The sequence below is a fragment of the Fundulus heteroclitus genome, chromosome 20 (genome assembly GCF_011125445.2).
Source record: "Fundulus heteroclitus isolate FHET01 chromosome 20, MU-UCD_Fhet_4.1, whole genome shotgun sequence".
Classification (NCBI taxonomy): domain Eukaryota; kingdom Metazoa; phylum Chordata; class Actinopteri; order Cyprinodontiformes; family Fundulidae; genus Fundulus; species Fundulus heteroclitus.
The window spans coordinates 4,795,879-4,822,164 of NC_046380.1; the positions used below are offsets into that span (position 1 = coordinate 4,795,879).

Consider the following 26,286-nt stretch of genomic DNA (forward strand, 5'->3'; position numbering starts at 1 on the left):
TAGGAAAAATAGACTATGAAAACAGTTGAACATTCTAATAAATGAAATGCCTTTTTTGGCAATGTCACTTGACATTGCTATCTAAAGTAAAGTTCTTTAAATGAGACAAAATAAATCGCAATATTTATTCAGGAATAAAGTACAAAACAATATAACACACATTTTACAATAGCAGCTAAAACAACTTGCATGATAAAAGAAAAATATAAAATTAATAACTGCTTTCTTGAGAAAAGTGTTGAGACCAAAAGGTAGATCTGACCACATCTTTTTACACAAATGAGGAACATCATTAAGGACGCCAGCCATCCTGCACAGAGACTGTTTCAGCCTCTCCCCTCAGTCAGGAAACTAAAAAAAACAAACAAAAACATGTGTCCCAAGAGATCTTTGCCAATAAGCAGGAATATATAAATCATTTTATAAGAATGCTGTAGGGGGGGAGGCTCGGTAGATGACACAACTTCATAGTAATGTTACTGATTTATCAGTAGAAATATATTAAAAAGACTTATGTTTTTTCCAGTGACGGCAATAACATATGATTTACCGTAGCACTTTATTTTGAAGCGGCGGGCTGGGATGACGTCATCGGTTAAAATTAAAATTCATAATATCTCCGAAACCAAAGCAGCACAAACGATAATTTTAACGGCACAAACCTGCACAAACGAAGCACTAAAAAAAGTAGCCCAGTTTGATCGGATTCGAAGCAAAATGGGGAGATGGTGAATTCTGGATGACCTTAACAAATATTCTATAATATCTTCAAAACCAAAACAGCACAAACGCTAATTTTAACGGCACAAACCTGCACAAGCGAAGCACTAACCATTCCGTCTATTTAACGGAGTTTTTTCTGTGGGTGGGGTGTCAGCTTCACGCAGCTCTTCCATCCCTCAGTGCCGTGTAGCCTAGCCACCGCATTTCTACCATAATATAAAACCGACATTAAATAAACGACTCACCGTCACGTAGTTGCAAAGAAAACACCCAATGGAACACCCTTCGTCTGGGTAAATTGGACTTCATTCAACAATATCCTTCAGTAATTTAAGAAAAACGGCAGCACAGCACAGCACAGCACAGCAAGCCACAAGATGGAGGAGTTCACCTCTGACCCGGAACTGAAAGAGTACTGCTTGTCTGCTCTGAATAATACACAGCGCCCCTCGAATTACGGCCGCCATCTTGGGGCGGTCCACCTGCTACCCTAACCTGCTGATTCAAGCTGAACACACTAACCATACCCCGGCACTGTGCGGCGTATTTTTGTTTAAATCGACGGACTATTGACGTCAGGGCTCGAGGGATAACTTTTCATATGTAAGATTAAAGAGATTGTGATGAATTTGAATACGGCCGCCATCTTGGGGCAGTCGACCTGCTACCCTAACCTGCTGATTCAAGCTGAACACACTAACGATACCCCAGCACTGTGCGGCGTATTTTTGTTTAAATCGACGGACTATTGACGTCAGGGCTCGAGGGATAACTTTTCATATGTAAGATTAAAGAGATTGTGATGAATTTGATTGTTTTATTGTACTATTTGGTATATTTAAGATATATGCTGGATAAATTAATCTGGCTATTGATTTAAATGAAAAAATCGTTTTTTAAAGCCAAAGGGAAATGAAATATTGTATTTGGTATATTTAAGATATATGCTGGATAAATTAATCTGGCTATTGATTTAAATGAAAAAATCGTTTTTTAAAGCCAAAGGGAAATGAAATATTGTATTTGGTATATTTAAGATATATGCTGAATAAATTAATCTGGCTAATGATTTAAATGAAAAAATCGTTTTTTAAAGCCAAAGGGAAATGAAATATTGGGTGAAAATGTAATTCTCTGAAATTGGCACAGCTTGGAGTCGAACCTACGATCTTCTGCTTTGCAGCCCGACACCTAACCCACTCGACCAAAACACCAGTGTCGTGCTCAACCGAGCATTATTGAGAGGTCAATTGTGTTAAGAAGTGTTTTTTGCGAATTCTGTTCCAACTGTTGGTCAAAACGGCGTCAAGTACAAAAAGCCCTGATCGCGGCGTCGAGACGCACGTTTTGATATATAGTTTGTGGGGGTACAGCCTACGGTTCGGGCTGTATTAACGGTACTATAATAATAATAATAATAATAAAGAAACCCTTATTAGGTGCATAGCATAAGGCCTCCGCCATGCATTTTCAATGCATAGGCGGGCGCCTAATAAAGAAACCCTTATTAGGTGCATAACATAAGGCCTCCGCCATGCATTTTCAATGCATAGGCGGGCGCCTAATGATTGGCCCAGCGACCTCAGACTACGGGTCGGAGTACGGAGCTGGATCAGCTCAGAAATGTAGGGAGGAGTTAGACCATGCAGGGCTTTAAAAGTAAGGACAAGAATTTTAAACTGGATTCTATAGCAGAGCGGTAACCAGAGCAAAGCTGCTAATACTGGGTTAATGTTGTTAGGATATCAACAAGGTCAAGTGGAACGAGCTGTTTATCCCGGCACATATCTATCAGATACCACCCCGGAGGTGACACAGCTTCCCTGCTGATGTCACAGTTTGGATGTGTACCGCCCTTGTATGGGTGTGTCCCGAGATCCCTTTATAATGTTTGTGTGATGAGCACTCGGGGCCTCCTGCCGATCAGGGGCCCATCAGCGCTGGTGTGACTGTAACTATTTCTCTGTCTTTACCTAGATAAAATATAACTAAAAGCATACTTGTCTGTTTTATGCGTCCTACATTCAAGGTAATAAGTAAGTGGGGGTCGCCTGACTGGGTAAAAACGAGCTGGGTCCACCGAGGGTGCTTCACCGTAGACACGGCACGGTGAAACAGTAACAAATTGGTGTTTCCACCCGGACCCAAAAGGCGGCATACCACCTTCCGTTTTCCGGCCAGGACGTCATTCCGGAAGAAAAACACACAGCTTGCGGCCGCAAAAAAGGTAAGGAGATTTCATTCATCTCCTATGCTGTGTCTCAATTCGGCGGCTGCGTCCTTCGAAGGACGCATTTTAAGGCCAGTGACGTCACAACGATGCGCGGAGGCTGTCCCATTTGGCAAAAAATCTGAGGATGCTTAAAATGCAGCCTTCAAATGCGTCCTCCTTTTCCCCGAATTCTGAGGATGCACCGATACCATCCTTACTGGCCTTGCCGGCCATAAGATTTCCCGAGGTGCTTTGCTCGCTTTTTTTTTAGTAGTTGTAGAAGGAGAAGAAGAAGTAAAAAGGCTGATTTTGCGAGAAATTTTACTTACAATGGAAAGCAGCAGCAGCGCTGGCAGTACTGCTGAGTACAGCTTTAAATGTAAGTAGTTTGTTTTTATTTTTTTAACTGAACATTATTAAAATACGTGACGGTAATGGAGCCACCGGAATTTATAGGACCAGCTGAAGCTAAAGCTTAGAGCTAATCTGTTGATACGAGACGTTCAGCAACATTAAAAGCCTTCATAAAAATGTCACAATTTTTTATTTTAACCTACATCTTATTGTAACTGTGCTGATAGCTGTAACCCTCACAAATCCGATCAATTTATTCTCATACAGTTTATTACAAATTATTAGAACTGTCAAAGCTTAATGCAGCTGAAGAAATAACATCAGTCCAGCTGTGCTGGGCTGTCAATACTGCAAACGTTTTGTTTGAATACTCAATAACGTATAGTTAATTTACAGTACAGTATAATAAGGTTTAAAGTATAATTCACTTGAAGAACAACACTGGCATAATTATACAGAACAGTCATTTTGCCTGTTGATATAACAGAAATATGCTTTACATGTAATTTTGTTCTAGGGAGCAGGGAGCATACAGAGGAATTCATTAAACTCCGTGGGCAAAATAACCACCTCTTTACCGGGGCCAAGAACACTGCCGCAGTCGGATGGAGGTAAGAGTTGAGGCATAAATCCATATACATGTTGCATTTGTATGTAAAAGTCACACAAGTTCAAAGAAGTCCTGTTCAAACACCAATGTACAAATATAATCTTTTGATCACATCAAAAGATGCCCAGATGTCACTTTTTTTCAAATCTTATATTTGTGATAGTAGTGATCCTTGTGTGTTCATCTTTTCTCATTTCTCTTGTTTAGAACAATCCTTCAAAAAATGGGACTGTTTTAAGCTAAACAAATGTGAAAATTAGTTCAACATTAAACGAGTTATAGTTGATTAAAATTGATTCTGCACCTGGTTAACACATTAGACTGAGCGGAGTTGTCGACCGCCCCAAGATGGCGCCCCTAAATCTCGTCAGCGCCTATAGGCGAGAGCGGTCGATGCGGGGTCTACTCTTTATATATGTCTATGGTTGTGTCCAGTATCACCGGGTGATTGTACTCTGTTAGTTTGGTCCAAATCCTGTACTGGGAAGTTCCTCAAAAAGGGTGCCAATACTTAATGTCACCAAAGCTCACCAAAGGCCATGTGTCAGATGCTGACACCCCACTCACAGAAAAAACTCAGTTAAATAGACGGAATGGTTAGTGCTTGGTTTGTGCACATTTGTGCCGTTAAAATTAGCGTTTGTGCTGTTTTGGTTTTGAAGATATTAAAGAATATTTGTTAAGTTCATCTAGAGTTCACCATCCCATCATTTTGCTTTGAATCCAACCAAGCTGGTCAACTTCTTTAGTGCTTCGTTTGTGCAAATTTGTGCCGTTAAAATTAGCGTTTATGCTGCTTTGGTTTCGCAGATAATATAAGTTTTAATTCCGGCCGGTGACGTCACCACAGGTCGCCGCTGCAAAATAAAGCGCTACATTGTTATTCCTTTGCTGGTGCTGAGCTGGAGCCAAAGCAAACCAGAGTGGTCAACTTCTTTAGTGCTATGTTTGTGCATCTTTGTGCCGTTAAAATTAACGTTTGTGCTACTATGGTTTCGGAGATATTATGAATTTGAATATTATTATACTTTATAGCCTGACCAGTGTGATTTATTTTTTGCAGTTTTTCTGTTATTGATTTTAGTTTGGGTATGTTTTCTGCGTTATATAAGCCTGTATACTTTAATTGCCCTTTTGTTAGGTGCAGACACCCCCAAATCTCCCTATTGTAGAGCAATAAATGTTTGCTATTCTAATTAATTCAGAGGAGTAATGAACTATGACTACTAAGATCAACTATAACCAAGTTATTGTTTGAAAATGTTATAAACATTATACTCTCCAAGAAGAATAAACCCTTCTGATTAGGAAAAATAGACTTTATGAAAACAGTTGAACATTCTAATAAATGAAATGCCTTTTTTGGCAATGTCACTTGACATTGCTATCTAAAGTAAAGTTCTTTAAATGAGATAAAATAAATCGCAATATTTATTCAGGAATAAAGTACAAAACAATATAACACACATTTTACAATAGCAGCTAAAACAACTTGCATGATAAAAGAAAAATATAAAATTAATAACTGCTTTCTTGAGAAAAGTGTTGAGACCAAACGGTAGATCTGACCACATCTTTTTACACAAATGAGGAACATCATTAAGGACGCCAGCCATCCTGCACAGAGACTGTTCCAGCCTCTCCCCTCAGTCAGGAAACTAAAAAAAACAAACAAAAACATGTGTCCCAAGAGATCTTTGCCAATAAGCAGGAATATATAAATCATTTTATAAGAATGCTGTAAGGGGGGGGGGGGGGGGGGGGGGGGGGGGGGGGTGCTCGGTAGATGACACAACTTCATAGTAATGTTACTGATTTATCAGTAGAAATATATTAAAAAGACTTACGTTTTTTCCAGTGACGGCAATAACATATGATTTACCGTAGCACTTTATTTTGAAGCGGCGGGCTGGAATGACGTCATCGGTTGAAATTAAAATTCATAATATCTCCGAAACCAAAGCAGCACAAACGATAATTTTAACGGCACAAACCTGCACAAACAAAGCACTAAAAGAAGTAGCCCTAGTTTGATCAGATTCGAAGCAAAATGGGGAGATGGTGAACTCTGGATGACCTTAACAAATATTCTTTAATATCTTCAAAACCAAAACAGCACAAACGCTAATTTTAACGGCACAAACCTGCACAAGCGAAGCACTAACCATTCCGTCTATTTAACGGAGTTTTTTCTGTGGGTGGGGTGTCAGCTTCAGGCAGCTCTTCCATCCCTCAGTGCCGTGTAGCCTTGCCACCGCATTTCTACCATAATATAAAACCGACATTAAATAAACAACTCACCGTCACGTAGTTGCAAGGAAAACACCCAATGGAACACCCTTCGTCTGGGTAAATTGGACTTGATTCAACAATATCCTTCAGTAATTTAGGAAAAACGGCAGCACAGCACAGCACAGCAAGCAATAGCAGCCACAAGACGGAGGAGTTCACCTCTGACCCGGAACTCAAAGAGTACTGCTTGTTGTCTGCCCACAAAGCGCCACTCGTGGACAGTATAGGAACTGCAGGAACGAAGTACGTCTTTTTCAGTAATCATTGTTGAATGATGATAATGCATTTTTCTAGCGATGATTTCTGTCACGAGGACATAATGCAGTGTTGTGCTGGCAGCCATCCCAACTAATAAAAATAAGATTTAAGATTAAAATAGTACATTATAGTAGTAAAATAAATACAATTATTGTGGTTTAAGGACAAGTTTGGTACCTGCATTAAGGTTAATTTCAAAAGGTACTTGTCATTTTCAGACTAAAAAACATTCTAAAAAGATGTTCTAATTCAGTGAATATGACTGGATATTTAAACAGAAAATAATAATGAAATTAATTATTCTTTCAACTAGCAGTTTTTGAGTATGACTAAAATTCAAGGCAGTGAAGGAGGGTAACTGATAAGTGATGGCTGATGGTGGAGAGCTTGCAGGCCTGGCTTCGGTGGAGAAGCAGCAAACAACTGTGGCAGGAAATGTGACTTTCATTTCAATGCAATGCAATGCAAAACTGGAGAACAGTAGAAATAAGTAGAGTGAGAAAAACTGGCCCTGATGTCCTCCAGTAGCCTAAGCCTGATTGTAGGATGTCCCTGAACTCTCGTTACATTACAAAGTTTACAATAATAAGGAGAGCCAGCGAAATGCTTGAGGCAGGATTATACAGGAAAAGGAGGAGATTAAGTATAATATAAAATAAATTAATAAACAATACATAAAATACTTTAATGTTTTCTTAAAACGTCTGAATACAAACTGTCCCAAAACATGTTAAATAAATTCCTTTATCATCATTCATTTATACCAGTTGTTCAAGTTATTTAATTGTTACTTGTAAAAAAAAAATTATTGTAAATTAGAAATGTCCCATGTTCCTGAATGCACCATAGCTTTCTGACGCTCGGGAACGCATCACACTGGTCTGAGAACGCAGCGCGGAGTAGAGGCACGTTTCTGCTTAAGACAAAGCTTTGCCGTTTGTAAAACTCATGTCGGCTGGCACGGTTTATTGATCTGTGTGAATGACAACAGACCACAACAAATGAGGCTGCTAATGAGCCAACAGCCAACAGGAGAAGGTCTGCATCGAAGCAGCATGGAAAATTGGTGTTATTAAAACATGATTAAATACTTCAATGTAGCATGAAAAAATAAAATATGTGAATAAAGAAGTTAAAGGCATGAGGTGAACTGTATTGATTTAAATTGAAAAATCGTTTTTTAAAGCCAAAGGGAAATGAAATATTGGGTGAAAATGTAATTCTCTAAAATTGGCACATCTTGGATTCGAACTTTCAATCTTCTGCTTCGCAGCCCGACACCTAACCCACTCGACCAAAACACCAGTGTCGTGCTCAGCCGAGCATTATTGAGAGGTCAATTGTGTTAAGAAGTGTTTTTTGCGAATTCTGTTCCAACTGTAAGTCGAAACGGCGTCAAGTACAAAAAGCCCTGATCGCGGCGTCGAGACGCACGTTTTGATATATAGTTTGTGGGGGTACAGCCTACGGTTCGGGCTGTATTAACGGTGACGGAATATTAATAAACAATAATAATAATAATAAAGAAATCCTTATTGGGTGCATAACATAAGGCCTCCGCCATGCATTTTCAATGCATAGGCGGGCGCCTAACTAGAAACGTTCAACTTCTGAAGAAGTTGAAGAAGGCGCCCGCCTGGTGGTGCGCGATACCGTCAAAGGCAACGCTTCCGAGTTCCTTGGTCGTAGGCTTTTATCACTTGGGGATTTTAAATCAAATCTTCTGAGTGTGAAAAGGATTTGTCTTGTCAACAAATGAGGCTGCTAATGAGCCAACAGCCAACAGGAGAAGGTCTGCATCCAAGCAGCATGGAAAATTGGTGTTATTAAAACATGATTAAATACTTCAATGTAGCATTAAAAAATGAAATATGTGAATAAAAATGTTAAAGGCATTACAAACTACTAAAGGAAGTACAAACTCTGTGAAGCAGAAGTTGGTGAGACCTTCCTAGAGCTACTTCCGGTGAGCAACATGCTAAGTGTTAGCCGCTAACATGGTTGTGTCCAGTATCACCGGGTGATTTTACTCTGTTAGTTTGGTCCAAATCCTGTACTGTGAAGTTCCTCAAAAAGGGTGCCAATACTTAATGTCACCAAAGCTCACCAAAGGCCATGTGTCAGATCGGCCTCCTTTAGTTACTAAGCCTCACCAAAGAAACCAGTCGACAGGAGAAGGTCTGCATCCAAGCAGCATGGAAAATTGGTGTTATTAAAACATGATTAAATACTTCAATGTAGCATGAAAAAATTAAATATGTGAATAAAAACGTTAAAGGCATTACAAACTACTAAAGGAAGTACAAACTCTGTGAAGCAGAAGTTGGTGAGACCTTCCTAGAGCTACTTCCGGTGAGCAACATGCTAAGTGTTAGCCGCTAACATGGTTGTGTCCAGTATTACCGGGTGATTGTACTCTGTTAGTTTGGTCCAAATCCTGTACTGTGAAGTTCCTCAAAATGGGTGCCAATACTTAATGTCACCAAAGCTCACCAAAGGCCATGTGTCAGATCGGCCTCCTTTAGTAACTAAGCCTCACCAAAGAAACCAGCCGACAGGAGAAGGTCTGCATCCAAGCAGCATGGAAAATTGGTGTTATTAAAACATGATTAAATACTTCAATGTAACATGAAAAAATGAAATATGTGAATAAAAATGTTAAAGGCATTACAAACTACTAAAGGAAGTACAAACTCTGTGAAGCAGAAGTTGGTGAGACCTTCCTAGAGCTACTTCCGGTTAGCAACATGTTAAGCGTTAGCTGCTAACATGGTTGTGTCCAGTATCACCGGGTGATTGTACTCTGTTAGTTTGGTCCAAATCCTGTACTGGGAAGTTCCTCAAAAAGGGTGCCAATACTTAATGTCACCAAAGCTCACCAAAGGCCATGTGTCAGATCGGCCTCCTTTAGCAACTAAGCCTCCCCAAAAAAAACAGTCGACAGGAGAAGGTCTGCATCCAAGCAGCATGGAAAATTGGTGTTATTAAAACATGATTAAATACTTCAATGTAACATGAAAAAATGAAATATGTGAATAAAAATGTTAAAGGCATTACAAACTACTAAAGGAAGTACAAACTCTGTGAAGCAGAAGTTGGTGAGACCTTCCTAGAGCTACTTCCGGTTAGCAACATGCTAAGCGTTAGCCGCTAACATGGTTGTGTCTATAGACATAATATAAGAGTAGACCCCGCATTGACTGTCGCTGCGCAGGAATTACGGGCGCCACCTTGGGGCGGTCGACTTGATACCTAATCCTGCTGATTCAAGCTGACACACTAATGATGCCTCAGCACTGTGCGGCTCATTTTTGTTTAAATCGAGGGATTATTTATGTCAGGGCTCGAGGGATAACTTTTCACAAGCAAGATGAAAAGACATTGTTTATATTTTTGATCAGAATGTAAGTTTTCTAATACTAGGAGATACAAAGTTGTTGTTAGACATTAGTGAATAAACAGCATATATATATATATATATATATATATATATATATATATATATATATATATATATATATATATATATATATATATATATATAGTGAACCCTCGCTATATTGCGGTTCACCTTTCACGGTCTCGCTGCTTCACGGATTTGCATTGATGAGCCGTTCATTACAGTTCTCATCAGGTGGCGTGTCGGTTTATAAGAATCTTTTTTGAAAAAAAGAGTGACAACTACCGATAAAAATGTGTTCTTCTCCCGAAAAAAAAAACTCACCTGCACCGCGGGCTTTAGAAGAAAAAAATGCTACAGACCGGAGTCACGGATGCAGCGCCTCAGTCAAAAGAGCAGTGAAATACACACGAGTCACTATTTGTCCTACTGTACTTTGTATTTTTTTTATAATAATTTTTAATTTTCTCCCGTTCTAATCCAATGACTCGGGTCGCGGTGGGCCACGCTGATCTCAGTCAATATATTCATAGTTGAACAATATTTCCCACTTCATGCATAAAGCCAATAAAAAGTGGAATGGTCCTTCAGCCTAATTAAAGGTTTAGCTTAGGTGGACAAAGGAACGTTTTAGGAGATCGTTCCTTACAGTGTTGTTATACTTTATAGGCTGACCAGTGTGATTTATTTTTTGCAGTTTTTCTGTTATTGATTTTAGTTTGGGTATGTTTTCTGCGTTATATAAGCCTGTATACTTTAATTGCCCTTTTGTTAGGTGCAGACACCCCCAAATCTCCCTATTGTAGAGCAATAAAGGTTTGCTATTCTAATTAATTCAGAGGAGTAATGAAGATCAACTATAACCAAGTTATTGTTTGAAAATGTTATAAACATTATACTCTCCAAGAAGAATAAACCCTTCTGATTAGGAAAAATAGACTTTATGAAAACAGTTGAACATTCTAATAAATGAAATGCCTTTTTTGGCAATGTCACTTGACATTGCTATCTAAAGTAAAGTTCTTTAAATGAGACAAAATAAATCGCAATATCTATTCAGGAATAAAGTACAAAACAATATAACACACATTTTACAATAGCAGCTAAAACAACTTGCATGATAAAAGAAAAATATAAAATTAATAACTGCTTTCTTGAGATAAGTGTTGAGACCAAAAGGTAGATCTGACCACATCTTTTTACACAAATGAGGAACATCATTAAGGACGCCAGCCATCCTGCACAGAGACTGTTTCAGCCTCTCCCCTCAGTCAGGAAACTAAAAAAAACAAACAAAAACATGTGTCCCAAGAGATCTTTGCCAATAAGCAGGAATATATAAATCATTTTATAAGAATGCTGTAGGGGGGGGAGGCTCGGTAGATGACACAACTTCATAGTAATGTTACTGATTTATCAGTAGAAATATATTAAAAAGACTTACGTTTTTTCCAGTGACGGCAATAACATATGATTTACCGTAGCACTTTATTTTGAAGCGGCGGGCTGGGATGACGTCATCGGTTGAAATTAAAATTCATAATATCTCCGAAACCAAAGCAGCACAAACGATAATTTTAACGGCACAAACCTGCATAAACGAAGCACTAAAAAAAGTAGCCCAGTTTGATCGGATTCGAAGCAAAATGGCGAGATGGTGAATTCTGGATGACCTTAACAAATATTCTTTAATATCTTCAAAACCAAAACAGCACCAACGCTAATTTTAACGGCACAAACCTGCACAAGCGAAGCACTAACCATTCCGTCTATTTAACGGAGTTTTTTCTGTGGGTGGGGTGTCAGCTTCATGCAGCTCTTCCATCCCTCAGTGCCGTGTAGCCCGTGTAATATAAAACCGACATTAAATAAATGACTCACCGTCACGTAGTTGCAAGGAAAACACCCAATGGAACACCCTTCGTCTGGGTAAATTGGACTTCATTCAACAATATCCTTCAGTAATTTAGGAAAAACGGCAGCAGAGCACAGCACAGCACAGCAAGCCACAAGATGGAGGAGTTCACCTCTGACCCGGAACTGAAAGAGTACTGCTTGTCTGCTCTGAATAATACACAGCGCCCCTCGAATTACGGCCGCCATCTTGGGGCGGTCCACCTGCTACCCTAACCTGCTGATTCAAGCTGAACACACTAACCATACCCCGGCACTGTGCGGCGTATTTTTGTTTAAATCGACGGACTATTGACGTCAGGGCTCGAGGGATAACTTTTCATATGTAAGATTAAAGAGATTGTGATGAATTTGAATACGGCCGCCATCTTGGGGCGGTCGACCTGCTACCCTAACCTGCTGATTTAAGCTGAACACACTAATGATACCCCAGCACTGTGCGGCGTATTTTTGTTTAAATCGACGGACTATTGACGTCAGGGCTCGAGGGATAACTTTTCATATGTAAGATTAAAGAGATTGTGATGAATTTGATTGTTTTATTGTACTATTTGGTATATTTAAGATATATGCTGGATAAATTAATCTGGCTATTGATTTAAATGAAAAAAATCGTTTTTTAAAGCCAAAGGGAAATGAAATATTGTATTTGGTATATTTAAGATATATGCTGGATAAATTAATCTGGCTATTGATTTAAATGAAAAAATCGTTTTTTAAAGCCAAAGGGAAATGAAATATTGTATTTGGTATATTTAAGATATATGCTGAATAAATTAATCTGGCTAATGATTTAAATGAAAAAATCGTTTTTTAAAGCCAAAGGGAAATGAAATATTGGGTGAAAATGTAATTCTCTGAAATTGGCACAGCTTGGAGTCGAACCTACGATCTTCTTCTTTGCAGCCCGACACCTAACCCACTCGACCAAAACACCAGTGTCGTGCTCAGCCGAGCATTATTGAGAGGTCAATTGTGTTAAGAAGTGTTTTTTGCAAATTCTGTTCCAACTGTAAGTCAAAACGGCGTCAAGTACAAAAAGCCCTGATCGCGGCGTCGAGACGCACGTTTTGATATATAGTTTGTGGGGGTACAGCCTACGGTTCGGGCTGTATTAACGGTGACGGAATATTAATAAACAATAATAATAATAATAAAGAAATCCTTATTAGGTGCATAACATAAGGCCTCCGCCATGCATTTTCAATGCATAGGCGGGCGCCTAACTAGAAACGTTCAACTTCTGAAGAAGTTGAAGAAGGCGCCCGCCTGGTGGTGCGCGTAACCGTCAAAGGCAAAGCTTCCGAGTTCCTTGGTCGTAGGCTTCTATCGCTTGGGGATTTTAAATCAAATCTTCTGAGTGTGAAAAGGATTTGTCTTCGTCAAAACCAGCCGACAGGAGAAGGTCTGCATCCAAGCAGCATGGAAAATTGGTGTTATTAAAACATGATTAAATACTTCAATGTAGCATGAAAAAATGAAATATGTGAATAAAAATGATAAAGGCATTACAAACTACTAAAGGAAGTACAAACTCTGTGAAGCAGAAGTTGGTGAGACCTTCCTAGAGCGAACCTGCGACCTTTGGTGCACCAGTCCAACACCTAAACCACTGTACCAAAAAAAAGTGCCATGCTGAGGTCTGTATTTTTGCGAGGTCAACTGTGTCTAGGAAGTGGTTTTGAGAAGTGGTTTTTGGTTAATTTTGTCACCACGGTAACTTTAAATGGCGTCAAGTACAAAAAGCCCGCTTCACGGCGTCGAGACGAACGTTTTGATGTATAGTATGTGGGGGTAGACCCTACGGTTCGGCCTGTATTAACGGTGATGGACCCTTATTAGGTGCATAACATAAGGCCTCCGCCATGCATTTTCAATGCATAGGCGGGCGCCTAATAATAATAATAATAATAATAAAGAAACCCTTATTAGGTGCATAACATAAGGCCTCCGCCATGCATTTTCAATGCATAGGCGGGCGCCTAATAATAATAATAATAATAATAATAATAATAATAAAGAAACCCTTATTAGGTGCATAGCATAAGGCCTCCGCCATGCATTTTCAATGCATAGGCGGGCGCCTAACTAGAATCGTTCAACTTCTGAAGAAGTTGAAGAAGGCGCCCGCCTGGTGGTGGGCGTGACCGTCAAAGGCAAAGCTTCCGAGTTCCTTGGTCGTAGGCTCTCATCGCTTGGGGATTTTAAATCAAACCTTCTGAGTGAAAAGGATTTGTCTTCATCAAAACCTGCCGACCAGGAAAACTTTGCGTCTGCAGAGCTGCAAACTGTGATATCGATCTGAGACGCAGCTAATGAGCTAATTGGCGACAGCCGACGGTCAACGATTCCCATTCATTTGCTACGGTAGTCCTAAATCACTACTGACATAATACACTTTTTGGCCACAAGTGTCATTTTGGGGGCGTTGTTTCCACCTCTTCTCTTAGAGCCGTTTTTAATAGAAAGAAGAAAAGGCAAAAACGGTCCAAACAAAAGGTCGTAACGTTTACATTTGTTACCTCTGCCTTACATAAACACTAGAATTAAATCTTAATAAATAAAAGTATAGACAATTATTTCAGTAACTCAATTCAGTAAGTGAAATACACTATATACAGGAGTTTGACAATGAAACTGAAACACCTCTCATTTTAGTGTGGGAGGTTTCATGGCTAAATTGGACCAGCCTGGTGGCTATTCTTCATTAATTGCACATTGAACCAATAAGAGAAGTGTGAAGGTCCAATTAGCAGGGTAAAAGCACAGTTTTGCTCAAAAGATTGCAATGCACACAACATTATGGGTGACATGGGTGAGTTCAAAGGAGGACAAATTGTTGGTGCACATCTTGCTGGATGTGTCAAAACTTTCTTCAATTGAATTAAAACAAAACTGAAGTAATAATATTTGGACCAATAGAGGAGAGATCAAAAGTTAGCACACAGCTTCAGTCGCTTCAGCTAGGAACCAATGATCAGGCCCGAAACCTTGGTGTAGTGATGGACTCAGACCTGAACCTCCAAAAGCATCTAAAGACAGTTACAAGGTCGGCTTTCTATCACCTGAGGAACTTTTCCAGGATTAAAGGACTAATGTCTCAAAAGGATCTGGAAAAACTAATCCATGCGTTTATATTTAGTAGAATTGATTACTGCAACGGTGTTTTCACAGGTCTGCCTAAAAAGTGGACCATACAGCTGCAGCTGATCCAGAACGCTGCTGCACGCGTCCTCACTAAGACTAAGAAAGTAGAGAACATCACCCCAGTTCTAAAGTCCTTACACTGGCTCCCTGTATCTCAGAGAATAGACTTTAAAATACTTCTGTTAGTTTATAAATCCCTAAATGGCTTAGCACCTAAATACATCACAGACTTGTTATCAGTGTATCAATCATCCAGACCACTAAAGTCTTCTGGCTGCAGCCTACTCTGCATACCTAGAACCAGAACTAAAGAAGGAGAAGCAGCATTTAGTTCCTATGCTCCGCTTATCTGGAACAAACTTCCAGAAAACTGTAAAAGTGCAGAAAGCCTGGGTTATTTTAAATCAAGATTACAAACACATTTGTTTAAAATTGCCTTTGACTGTTCTAGTTAAACGGTTTTACTGTTTTTAATGTTCTTCTTTGTTTCTACATTCTATCTCTACTTGCTTTTATTCTATTTTCTATCTACATTTTATTCCTACTTGCATTTATTTTGCTATATTTTAATCATGTAAAGCACTTTGCATTGTCTCTGTACTGAATTGTGCTATATAAATAAATTTCCCTTGCCTTGCATCTGTGACCAAGACAGCAAGTGTTTGTGATGTATCAAGAGCCACGGTGTCCAGGGTAATGTCAGCATATCACCAAGAAGGATGAACCACATCCAACAGGATTAACTGTGGACGCACGAGGAAGCTGTCTGAAAGGGATGTTCGGGTGCTAACCCGGATTGTATCCAAAAACATAAAACCACATAACTCTACTTATAACTAACTTTCTGAAATATAAACTAAAGGTCACCAATCAGTTCTAAAACATCTTTAGATGAACTCTTGTTGAGCCCTGGAGTATGGAGAACCAAGTCTTCCATATTTAAAAATAAATACAGAAATAAATAAATAATTTAATGTTTTCTTAAAACTTCTGAATACAAAATAAATTAAATAAATTAAACAAATTCATTTATCATCATTCATTTATATCAATTGTTCAAGTTATTTAATTGTTACTTGTAAAAAAAATAAAAAAAAAAATAATTGAGGCCCCCCATTACACCAGAGGGGCCAAGCGGCCCCTTAGTACGCCTATGGCTTTGACCGGCCCTGGCTGGCTCTCTGCTGCATGGAAAAATCCCAACAACTACAGCTCAATTTGGGGAGGGTTTGGGGTTGTTGCCGGTCTGAGGTGATTTGCAAAAAATCTATAAATCGTACACCAATGAGGGCTACATTTCCTGAATCCAGACAAAAAGACCTACATTTTGATGTATAATTTGTCTACGTAGAGTGAAAATTGAGCGAGTAGGCTGAAGTTGTTCAGTCTTTTTTACATAACTTTGACTTTGGGGTTGTTGCCGGTCTGAGGTGATTTGCGAAAAATCTATAAATCGTACACCAATGAGGGTTACATTTCCTGAGTCCAGACAGAAATACCTACGTTTTGATGTATAATTTGTGCACGTAGATTGAAAATTGAGCGAGTATGCTAAAGTTGTTTGTTGTTTTTTAGACAATTTTGTCACCACGGTAGGTGAAAATGGCGTGATGAAAAAACTCTATAAGTCCTACACCAATGAGAGTTACATTTTCCGAATCGAGACAAAAAGACCTACGTTTTGATGTATAATTTGTCTACGTAGAGTGAAAATTGAGCGAGTAGGCTGAAGTTGTTCGGTCTTTTTCGCATAAGTTTCACTTTGGGGTTGTTGCCAGTCTGAGGTGATTTGAAAGAAATCTAAAAGACCTACACCAATGAGGGTTACATTTCCTGAATCCAGGCAGAAATACCTACGTGTTGATGTATAATTTGTGCACGTAGAGTGAAAATTGAGCGAGTAGTTTGGTGTTTTTTGGAGAATTTTGTCACCATGGTAACTGAAAATGGCGTGATGAGAAAACGATAAAAGATACGCACATTCCGTTTTCACTTCTGAATAGTTCAAAGATATATCTACAAAGTGGAAGCTAAACGATGTTCGTAGGTGAAAGCATGACGACACAGTAGAGGGTTGAAAATTACAATTTTTCGGTGTTTTTTTGCGAATTTTGTTCCAACCGTAAGTCGAAATGGCGTCAAGTACAAAAAGCCCTGATCGTGAAGTCGAGACGAACGTTTCGATATATAGTATGTGGGGGTAGACCCTACGGTTCGGGCTGTATTAACGGTGACGGAATATTAATAAACAATAATAATAAAGAAATCCTTATTAGGTGCATAACATAAGGCCTCCGCCATGCATTTTCAATGCATAGGCGGGCGCCTAATAATAATAAAGAAACCCTTATTAGGTGCATAGCATAAGGCCTCCGCCATGCATTTTCAATGCATAGGCGGGCGCCTAATAAAGAAACCCTTATTAGGTGCATAGCATAAGGCCTCCGCCATGCATTTTCAATGCATAGGCGGGCGCCTAATGATCAGATAGGACAGGGTTGTGAGGAAATACTGTTAATTCTTCACAATCAATGCCATATGTCAGCACAAGGTCTAAAGTATGGAGCCAAGAGTGCGTCGGTTTATGCACATTTTGAGCAAAACCAATTGAATCTAGGATAGTTTTAAAGGCTACACTAAGGTTATCACATTCTGTGTCAACGTGGATGTTAAAATCACCCACTATAATAACCTTATCAGTATTTAACACCAAATCAGATAAGAAATCTGACAACTCATCCAAAAACTGAGTGTAAGGGCCTGGTGGACGATACAAAACAACAAACAGAAGAGGTTTTATTGCTTTGCAGTTTGGATGAGGGAAACTGAGGGTTAAATGTTCAAAAGAACTGTAGTTATTAATTGGCCTGGGACTAATTAATAAACTATTACAACAATTCTTATTGCCACATTGCCAGACAGGACAATGAAAAAAAATGTATTTATTTATTTATTTATTTTTTTGAATAATGATAATGCATTTAGCCACCGGGCCAGACTAAATTGTTTGGCGGGCCGGAACCGGCCCGCGGGCCGTACATTTGCCACCCCTGGTCTATGTAGTATCAAACAAGTCCAGCTGGTGGATTGGTGCTGGAGCCGCTGGTAACGACATATTGATGTTTCACAGTAAAATGTGATCCAAATTCCACACATTTTACGCGTTTTACTTGTAAACTCGACCGGATCCACTTTGGTTTCCATCAACTGACTTCCTGCCCGAACGATCGCAGCGGTTCTTCCTGTTGGTGGATCTGAACGGACCGCCTGCATGCAGCAATATTCCAGGTCTGCAGTTTTAAAGGGTGAAACTGAGGCCTTCTACACTTTGAGTGTTAAGAAGAGGCAGAAAGCGAGACGGGACACAGCATAAACCTTCCTTTCTGTTGGAAAAAATTATTTCTTAGCTGTTTATCACTGTTTATTCAGTGGAGTTTATTCTCAAATAAGACGCGTTCGCTCACCAGCGCTAGGCGCGGCCGTCTGCACGGTCCGCCTGCTGATCACCCTCCCGAGGCTTCAGTCGTGGCCGACGCTCCGTCTCTCAGCCGGTGGAACCTCGTTTCTTGGGACAGGAAGTTTTTGGGTCATTTGGGAAAAGTGCGATTGCTTCCGGCATCCTTCGACGTCTTGTGGTGGGCAGCGAAAAGTCCGTTAGCTAAGATTCATGGCTGAACTTATTTGGTAATTATCATATAAACCTGATGTCCTAAAGTATCGTTATAGATTTAATGTCAAAGTTAAATAATTTAATAAATCCTAGGAGTGAAGATTCGGAATGACCTTCCTGGATCAACCTGTTCACCAGGGCTGGGTATCATCTAGGATGAGCCGATACGATTCACTATATAGCTCAGCTTGATTTGATTTGACTCCAATATCGATATTTATTACTTTCAAATTAATGCCCAAGGTCATTCAATCACCAAAACCAGCCAAATATTAAGTTTATGATCAATTCATTGAACACTGATATATTAACAGGAATATAAAGTGCATTTGGTTCAATGCATTTAACGTATCACAGAAACCAAAAATGTGCCAAACGTCTGATTTTAGGGACGAAGGAGCTTCTAAAATCCTGTCGGCCGTGCTGTAAAATTCGTCTCACTTGTTCGTCCTCGCTGAGAACAGTAATGGCTGTAATAACACCCCCTAGGGGTTGGGAGGTATATCGATATTGAAAGCTAGAATATCAATATTAAATCGTTTTTAAAAACATCGATATTAATCTTTCGATATTAATGTTCTCGTCATTTCCCCTCCAGAACTTCCCAGCCCGACCAGGAGCAGCCAGCGAGCGCAGGAGCGGCTCCACAGAGCAGCAGCGACCCAGAGTCCAGAATCCCCGTCTTGATGTGTCGGGATCACGACCCGAAGCCCGCTCAGACCGCGCAGAACCTCCAGCAGAAGCAGCCGGCCCAGATCCGGCCGTACGGCGTGCCGCCCCAGCCGGGTGTCGGCCTTCGGCCCACACCACACCTGCCTCAGGTCCACGGCCAGCATTTCCACCCAGGACCCTTACTGGGGCCCCTGCGGCCTCTGGGAGGACTGAGGGGCCTCTTGCCCCACCCGCAGCTCTGGCCGGGTGGGTTGGGCCCGACAGGCAATCCCCTGGTCTGGGGCTTCCAGCAGACTGGGATGGACCTCCTGGGGGGGTTCTACGGTCCTGCAGGTCCGGGCGGAAACGTGTACAGGGGCGGCCCGGCCGGGAGGAGGTTTTAACAGAATGTAGGGAGGCGTTCTCCATCAGAACCACCAGAACCAGCAGAACCGGCCGTCAGCAGAGCAGCAGAGTCTGGGTTCAGTCAAAGGTTGTAAGAGACTGCAGGTGGAACCCAAAACAGACACAGCATCTTCTTCTTCTTCTTATTATTATTATCTTAAACGAGCCGAGGGTTTCAGCCACGACTGCTTACAGCAACCAGAACCAGTCCGGATCATTTTAGGAAGTCAGTCCAGAAGAATCAGCATCGACACTAATGGAGCTCGTGTAAATATTTAGCCACATGTAAAAAAGTGAAACTTTTTAACCCTGACTGACTGACTGACTTCTGCGTCGATCGGAACCAGGAGCCTCTGGTTCCGATCGGAGACGGAAACCTGCGAGTTCTGATGGTTCCAGTCGCCGGCGGATCAGGTTGCCTTACGTCTTCCAGTGGACACTAAAAAAAAAAAAAGTAATCGTTTGGTTTGTTTCGCTGGGAGCTGCTGCGGTTCCGTCGCTGCAGCGAACAGTTTTAACTTATGTCGGTTTTTATGTTTTTTTTTTTTATTCTATAACAGGTTTTTGTATTAAAATCACATGAAAAAGAAAAACCCAGGGGCGTCGTGTTTTGTTCAGAGTTGCAGTGAATGCGTGCCGTGAGGATGCGTCTGTGAGAGAGAGACGGGTCGTATGATGTGTGCAGAGGTGACCCCAGATTCTGCAGAAACACGGCGGAACCGCCAAAAATATCCAAAATACACAGACTTTAAAGTACATTTCCTCTAAGACTATAGTTACTTTAAAGGAGACTGAAAAATCAGTCGCTGTTGGAAACCATCGATACTAGCTAGAAACCAGAGAGGGGCAAAAGTTTCTCCTAAAACCAGGGTTGTATAGTAACAAAGTAAAAATACTTCACTACTGTACTTAAGTATATTTTGGAGTACTTTATACTTTTCTCGAGTATACATTTTTTGATAACTTTTACTTTTACTTCACTATATTTCTGAACTAAATTGCATACTTTTACTCCGATAGATTTTCAATGTTTGGTTTAGTTACTCATTACAGTCAGTGACTTGGACTTTTACCAAAGTCATATTTTGGAGAGGTACTTATACTTTTACTTGACTCCGAGATTTCAGTACTTTATACAATACTGCCTAAAACTATATTATCAAAAAGACTTGAGGAAACGGGTCCATGTTTGCTCCAGCTTAGCGGAGAGACTGTTTATTCGCAGATGGCGTTCGTTCCCTGGTCTCCCCCTGAAGGAAATACAGACCAGGGGCCATAATTGTCAAGTCAAAAGTACTGGAGGGCCAGAAATCCACTTTAAAAACAAACTAAAATCAACCAAACAAAGTGTTGTGATTTAAAATTGTTTTCTGACCTGCTCCACAAAATATGGGCGCATGCGGTATTTAATTAAACAAATTAGTCAGATTTTCTTCTCATTAAAAGATGGTCATACAGTTTGCAAATTCTTTGCGAGTCCATTGAGACAAAATAGTCTATTTCAGCAATAAAAAAAGGGTTTGGGTCAGTCTTTAAAAAACACTTCCTGTATTAGGCCAATTTCTATGAATTTTATTTCAATGCGGTTTTTACAGCACCAAAGTTTGAGTAAAAGTTGAAGAGAAAGTAAACATGTTTTATTAAAAGACATACACTTTAGTACGTGACAGATGACTGACGTGTCAAAATACCAGGTCACTCCTGTACAGTAGTTGCCGCTCTGTCACACAAATGGTTTTAATCAGCCAACTAGAGGAGGAACTTTACAGTAGATAAAAGTAAATTGGTGAATAAATAAAAAATATTAATCAAAAACTGAAGAAAGGATTGGAGAAAAGATGAAGAACAGGAAGATGGTTTTAGAGCAGGCGGGTCAAACCAATTTCTACATTGGGACGCTCCGTAATCATGAAGTCATTAAAAAGGGCCGGTTGCACCTGTGTGGATGATGTGGAAATATAAACAAAATTAGCACCTTAGTCCCAGTTTATACAGTTTATCTGCCCAAATAGGTTCATATGGGGTGAGTTACACTTTAAAATCGTCATTCTGAATCACTTTTTCTCTTTTTGGACATTTCTGGACATTGTTTAAAGTTATGGGAAAACTGACATCTAGTGGCGGGATGATGTTACTACACGGTTTAAAAAAATCAACATTCGGCCCAGTTTTAGCCACTTTATACAATTTAAAAGGATATATGCCTCTACATTATGACATATGCCTTTTTTGGCTCTTTTGCGCCGGATAAATTGCCTTCAGTCTGTTTGACCTATGTTTTAGAGGATTAAAAGGGCAGGAACCTAATTTTATTACTATACTTTTTTATACTTTTTAAAATACAAACTTATAACACGGGACGTTGTAACCAGTGTGGGAGGATGAAACGGTAGAACTGTTTCATCCAGAGTCATCCATTTTAATAATAAAATGTATGCATTTTTTCTCTTTAATTTGACTTTTACTATAAAAACTATTCAGCTTCACATCCAGTGTCCTGCAGAAGAGTTCATCCCCCTTTACCTTTTCCACGTTTTGCAGCATTAAAAACATAAATGTCAATAAATCTGCTGAGATTTTAATAAGTGGAGCAAAATGAAAATGTAAAAACAAATATCTGAAAAGTGTGGCATGCATTTACATTCAGGACTCTTCCCTCTAAATCCCCTAAATAAAATCCAGTGAATTTTATTAAACATTTCAATTAATTATTAACCTACAAATAAATCTGGTTAATAACCAAAATATAAAGTAACCCAAGAATTAATTTAAATTCAAAGTAATTCAGAATAAAAAGCTCCAAGATCATGTTTAAAATCACTGAGTTTCAATCAGATCATCAAGGTTTCATCTAGACTTTGTGTTCTTCATGCTGAGAACATCAGAGCTGCTGTTTGCTCACTGAGATCTTCATCGGTAGGATTTTTACTGTACCCGCAATGCTGAAGTAAGGAAACATCTTGTCAGTGAAGGTGTGTGTGAAGGTGTGTATGTGTGAGTTAGTGTCCAGATCAGAGAAGGACAGCTTTCCTCTGTCCCAGTCCAGATTCACTCTGATCCTCTGGAGCTTCTTCTGGACTGAGAGAACCATGCGAGGAGATGGAGGAGACCGTGCGTAGTATTTACCTCCATAGAACTGTAGAACCAACAATCCAGACTCTATTCTTCTCTTCTTCTGGACAGACTCTGCTATCACGCCAACCTCCCAGCCTTTTCTGTCTCCAACATCAACATCCCAGCTGTGGTTCCCTGAGTTGAAGCCCTTAGAACTCAGGACAGACCACTCAAACCCAAACCTCTCTGGATTATCAGGAAGCTGCTGTTTCTCTCCTTTAGTCAAATTGGTCAGATCTTCAGACAGGATGAGTTCTGAATAAGCAGTGTTTGGGTCCAGGATGAGAGGAGTGTAGGAGACCATGTTCTCCATGTTGCTCCAGATGTTGAAGGCCAGGTTGCCCAGATGTTTGGCCTGGTCTATCAGAGCTCCTGAGGGCAGCTGTGGATCATCCAGCAGGGGGCAGCGCTGGACTCTTTCCACTGCAGCCTTGTAGTTGAGCAGGAATGAGACGTCTTCAGCTCTTAGCTCCTCCTCTGTGGCTCTGACTGTGTCTGAAAGAGCTGCCATCTCTCTGCTCAGAGCCTCCATCTTCTCCTTCATCATCCCACTCTTCTGCTCCTCTTCCTCCCTCAGTGCAGCCAGCCTGGCCTCCTCTTCCTCTGCTAGAAACTGATGAAGCTTCTTAAACTGCTCCTTAATCCGCCTCTCTGTGTGTCGGGCCTGGACCTTCATGTGTTCTGCTGTCTGATCAAACTCCTCTAGAACTTTCTTCCTGAGCTCCAGGTTCTTCTTTAAAGGTTCCAGAGTTTCCTGAAGGTTCTTCTTGTGATCTTCAGCAGCTTCATCGATGGGTCTGAATCTGTGCTTGGTGTGTTTCCCTGAATCTCTGCAGACGAGACACACTGGCTGCTGATGGTCCAGACAGAAGAGTTTGAGTTTCTCAGAGTGCAGACTGCAGAGATCCTCTGAAGCTCTCTGGTCTCTTTGCTGTAGGAAGGTCTCACACAGGTTCTTCAGAACCAGGTTTAAAGGTGGTTCCTCCTTAGAAGATCTCCTCTTACAAACTGGACACTCTTGTGCTGGTTTCTCTCTCCACCAGTTCTTCAGACACTCCTTACAGAAGCTGTGGCTACATGACAGAACAACCGGATCCTTAAAGACATCCTGACAGACCGGACAGCAGAGATCCTCCTCTAACCTGGAAGCCATTTAGTCTCTGAGTGAAGCTGAAAACACAGAAGGTCCAGTCAGTCATGGTTCTCCTCCCTCCTCTACTAACGTTCCTCAAAGTGACTCTGATTGATGTTCTGGGTCCAACTCACCTTCAGGGTTGGAGGTTTCCTCTTTTTTCTCCTGGACTCAGATGAAGCTGCTGGTTTGTCTCTATGACAGGAATGAAAACTGGTTCCAGGCTGTTTCAGGTGTGTTAGGTGAGAGGCGGAGCTTAAACCTGTTTTTTTTTTCTACCAAGGTTTCATTTTAACTTTGCTTGCAGCTGAACAGGTTCTCCTTCATTTTCAGACATCAGATAAAAACAACCTTTTTGGTATTTCTTTTTATGGTTTTTGTCCAAGTGACAGCAGATATTTTCTTTTTATAAATCCTAAAAACTAAACCAGCTTGAGAATACTGAAGGAAAATAAATTTTCAAAGGAAACTTAATAATGTTGCAAATGTAGATAATAGTGATATAGAATGGGAAGAAGCCCCCATAGCTCCTACAGATCTGCATAAGGAGGCAAACCCCCAGAGGAGCGATGGGTGTTCAGCCCTAGGAAGGGGAGCGAGCACTCCCAGAAGAACCTCCCCAACTGAGCTGCAGAAATGAAAATATAATCAGAAGCTTTAGATGCAGCAGTTTAAAGATGTGTAACAATAGAGGTCCAAAGATCCGTCAGTCGAGCATGAAGCAACCATCAGCATCACAATGTGCAGCTTTACAACCTGAGAGGAGCTAAGCCTGGAGGAACCCACAGAACCTTTGGCCTCCACATGAGTCCAGGAGTCTCTCCAGTCAACCAGTCAGAGAGAAGAATGATCTGGTGGCCTCAAGCTTTCAGAACAGTGGAATGGCAGGAGTTTGATGTTATTGTTTTTCTTTAAGAAACAAACGCTTCTTAAAGTTTGTTAGAGTTATTTTTATTATTCTCTACATGTTTATTGCATGTATCACATATTTACTCATTACACATGTGACCCCTTTTTCCATCCAGGGGGTCCCTGTAGACACTGTGGAGGAGTATAAAGTACCTTGGAGTATACTTTAACAATAAGCTTGACTGGACTAGAAACACTGAGGCGGTCTACAAAAAGGGTCAAAGCCGACTCTTACGCTGTTGAGGATATTTTATGAGTCTGTTGTTGCCGGCACGCTCTTCTTTGCTGTCACATGCTGGGGCAGTGGGCTGTGGGCTGCCGACAACCCGACAACAACAGATTGAACAAAGTGATCAGGAGGACGGGGGATGTTGTGGGGGAGAAGCTGGACACTGACGGCAGACAGTGGTAGAGAGGAGGATGCTGTCCAGGCTTCAGTCCATCTTAGACAATGTCTCACACCCTCTCCATGACACAATGACCCAGCAGATGAGCTCCTTTATGGTAAGACTCCTCTTACCCAGATGCACCACTGAGCGCCACAGGAAATCATTCCTGCCTATGGCTATCAATCTTTACAATGCCTCCCTCAGTTATCCTAACACCCACTCTTGCGCAAGTCACCATCACTTTACTAGGATTTATAGTTATACATAAGTGTATATATATATATATATATATATATATATATATATATATATATATATATATATATATATATATATATATATAAATGTGTGTATATTTGGAGCATGTACCGAAAGTAATTTCCTATGGGATTATTAAAGTATGTCTGATTCTGACATGAGCGCATATCTTACATTTTCCTATATTACCATGGGAGCTCATAAAAACATAAAAAGTGAAGACACAGTCTAGCCTCTGAAGTGTTATTGTAGGGTCATAAAACAGTAAAAGTTGACAGGATTGTAATTTATCCCACATGTTAATTAAAAGAAACAGCGATTTGAATATAGTTATCTTCCACCAATGGTACATGGCCTGCACTTCTATAGCTCTTTACACTACATTCAGTCATTCATTCACACGCTGATGGTGGTGAGCTACATTGTAGCCGTGACTGACTGAGGCAGATTTGAACTGGCAACTGTTAAGAATTAAAAAATATATCTTAGTTGGGGTTACTGAGGAAAGCAGAGTGGTGTCTGTCTCTCCCTGCTCCAGCGTAAGATAAACATGGAGTTTTATTGGTCAGAAAAATAATTCCTTTGTTCAAAACAGATTTTCCCCTCCTCCTAAAAACATGGGATGGTCTCACCCTTAAAAAAATGTGTTCAGACTTTTTAAAGTTAGACAGACTTCTCCACCGTGCGGGAAAACATCTTGATTGGTAATGTAAGACTCTTTCTCCATATTTAATTTCTATGAATTAAATATGCATATTACACTGTTCTACCTCTTGATCAATGTTTCCTCATTTATAGCCAAATCCGGAACTGGGAAAGATGGGTTTTTAATAGACATGTAACAGCAG

General features: G+C 40.3%; 2 protein-coding genes and 1 long non-coding RNA gene across 5 annotated transcripts in view; 2 read left to right on the plus strand and 1 right to left on the minus strand.

Moving 5' to 3' along the window:
• The window catches only part of LOC118567162 (nuclear factor 7, brain-like), a 55,387-nt gene extending 31,186 nt beyond the window's left edge, over positions 1–24,201 (minus strand). Inside the window, exons 1-2 of one of the 2 annotated variants that reach the window (XM_036151615.1) lie at positions 24,017–24,201; positions 22,410–23,920 (exon numbers count right to left, since the gene is read on the minus strand). In XM_036151615.1, coding sequence (XP_036007508.1) covers positions 22,518–23,903 — 1,386 coding nt within the window. In that variant the 5' untranslated portion in view covers positions 23,904–23,920; positions 24,017–24,201 and the 3' untranslated portion in view covers positions 22,410–22,517. Of the gene's footprint in view, positions 1–22,409; positions 23,921–24,016 lie in introns of those variants that run through there. The other variant, XM_036151614.1, reaches the window with a different exon arrangement.
• The window catches only part of LOC105938223, a 179,892-nt gene that overhangs the window by 137,398 nt on the left and 16,208 nt on the right, over positions 1–26,286 (plus strand). The window contains exon 28 of one of the 2 annotated variants that reach the window (XM_036151583.1): positions 19,179–20,090. The exons of the other annotated variant lie outside the window; for it this stretch is intronic. Coding sequence (XP_036007476.1) covers positions 19,179–19,635 — 457 coding nt within the window. The 3' untranslated portion in view covers positions 19,636–20,090. Of the gene's footprint in view, positions 1–19,178; positions 20,091–26,286 lie in introns of those variants that run through there. 2 annotated transcript variants of the gene reach the window in all.
• Positions 3,276–4,127, plus strand: LOC118567192. The gene is made up of 3 exons (XR_004933533.1): positions 3,276–3,314; positions 3,807–3,900; positions 4,107–4,127. It is a non-coding gene; the product is annotated as an uncharacterized LOC118567192 (long non-coding RNA).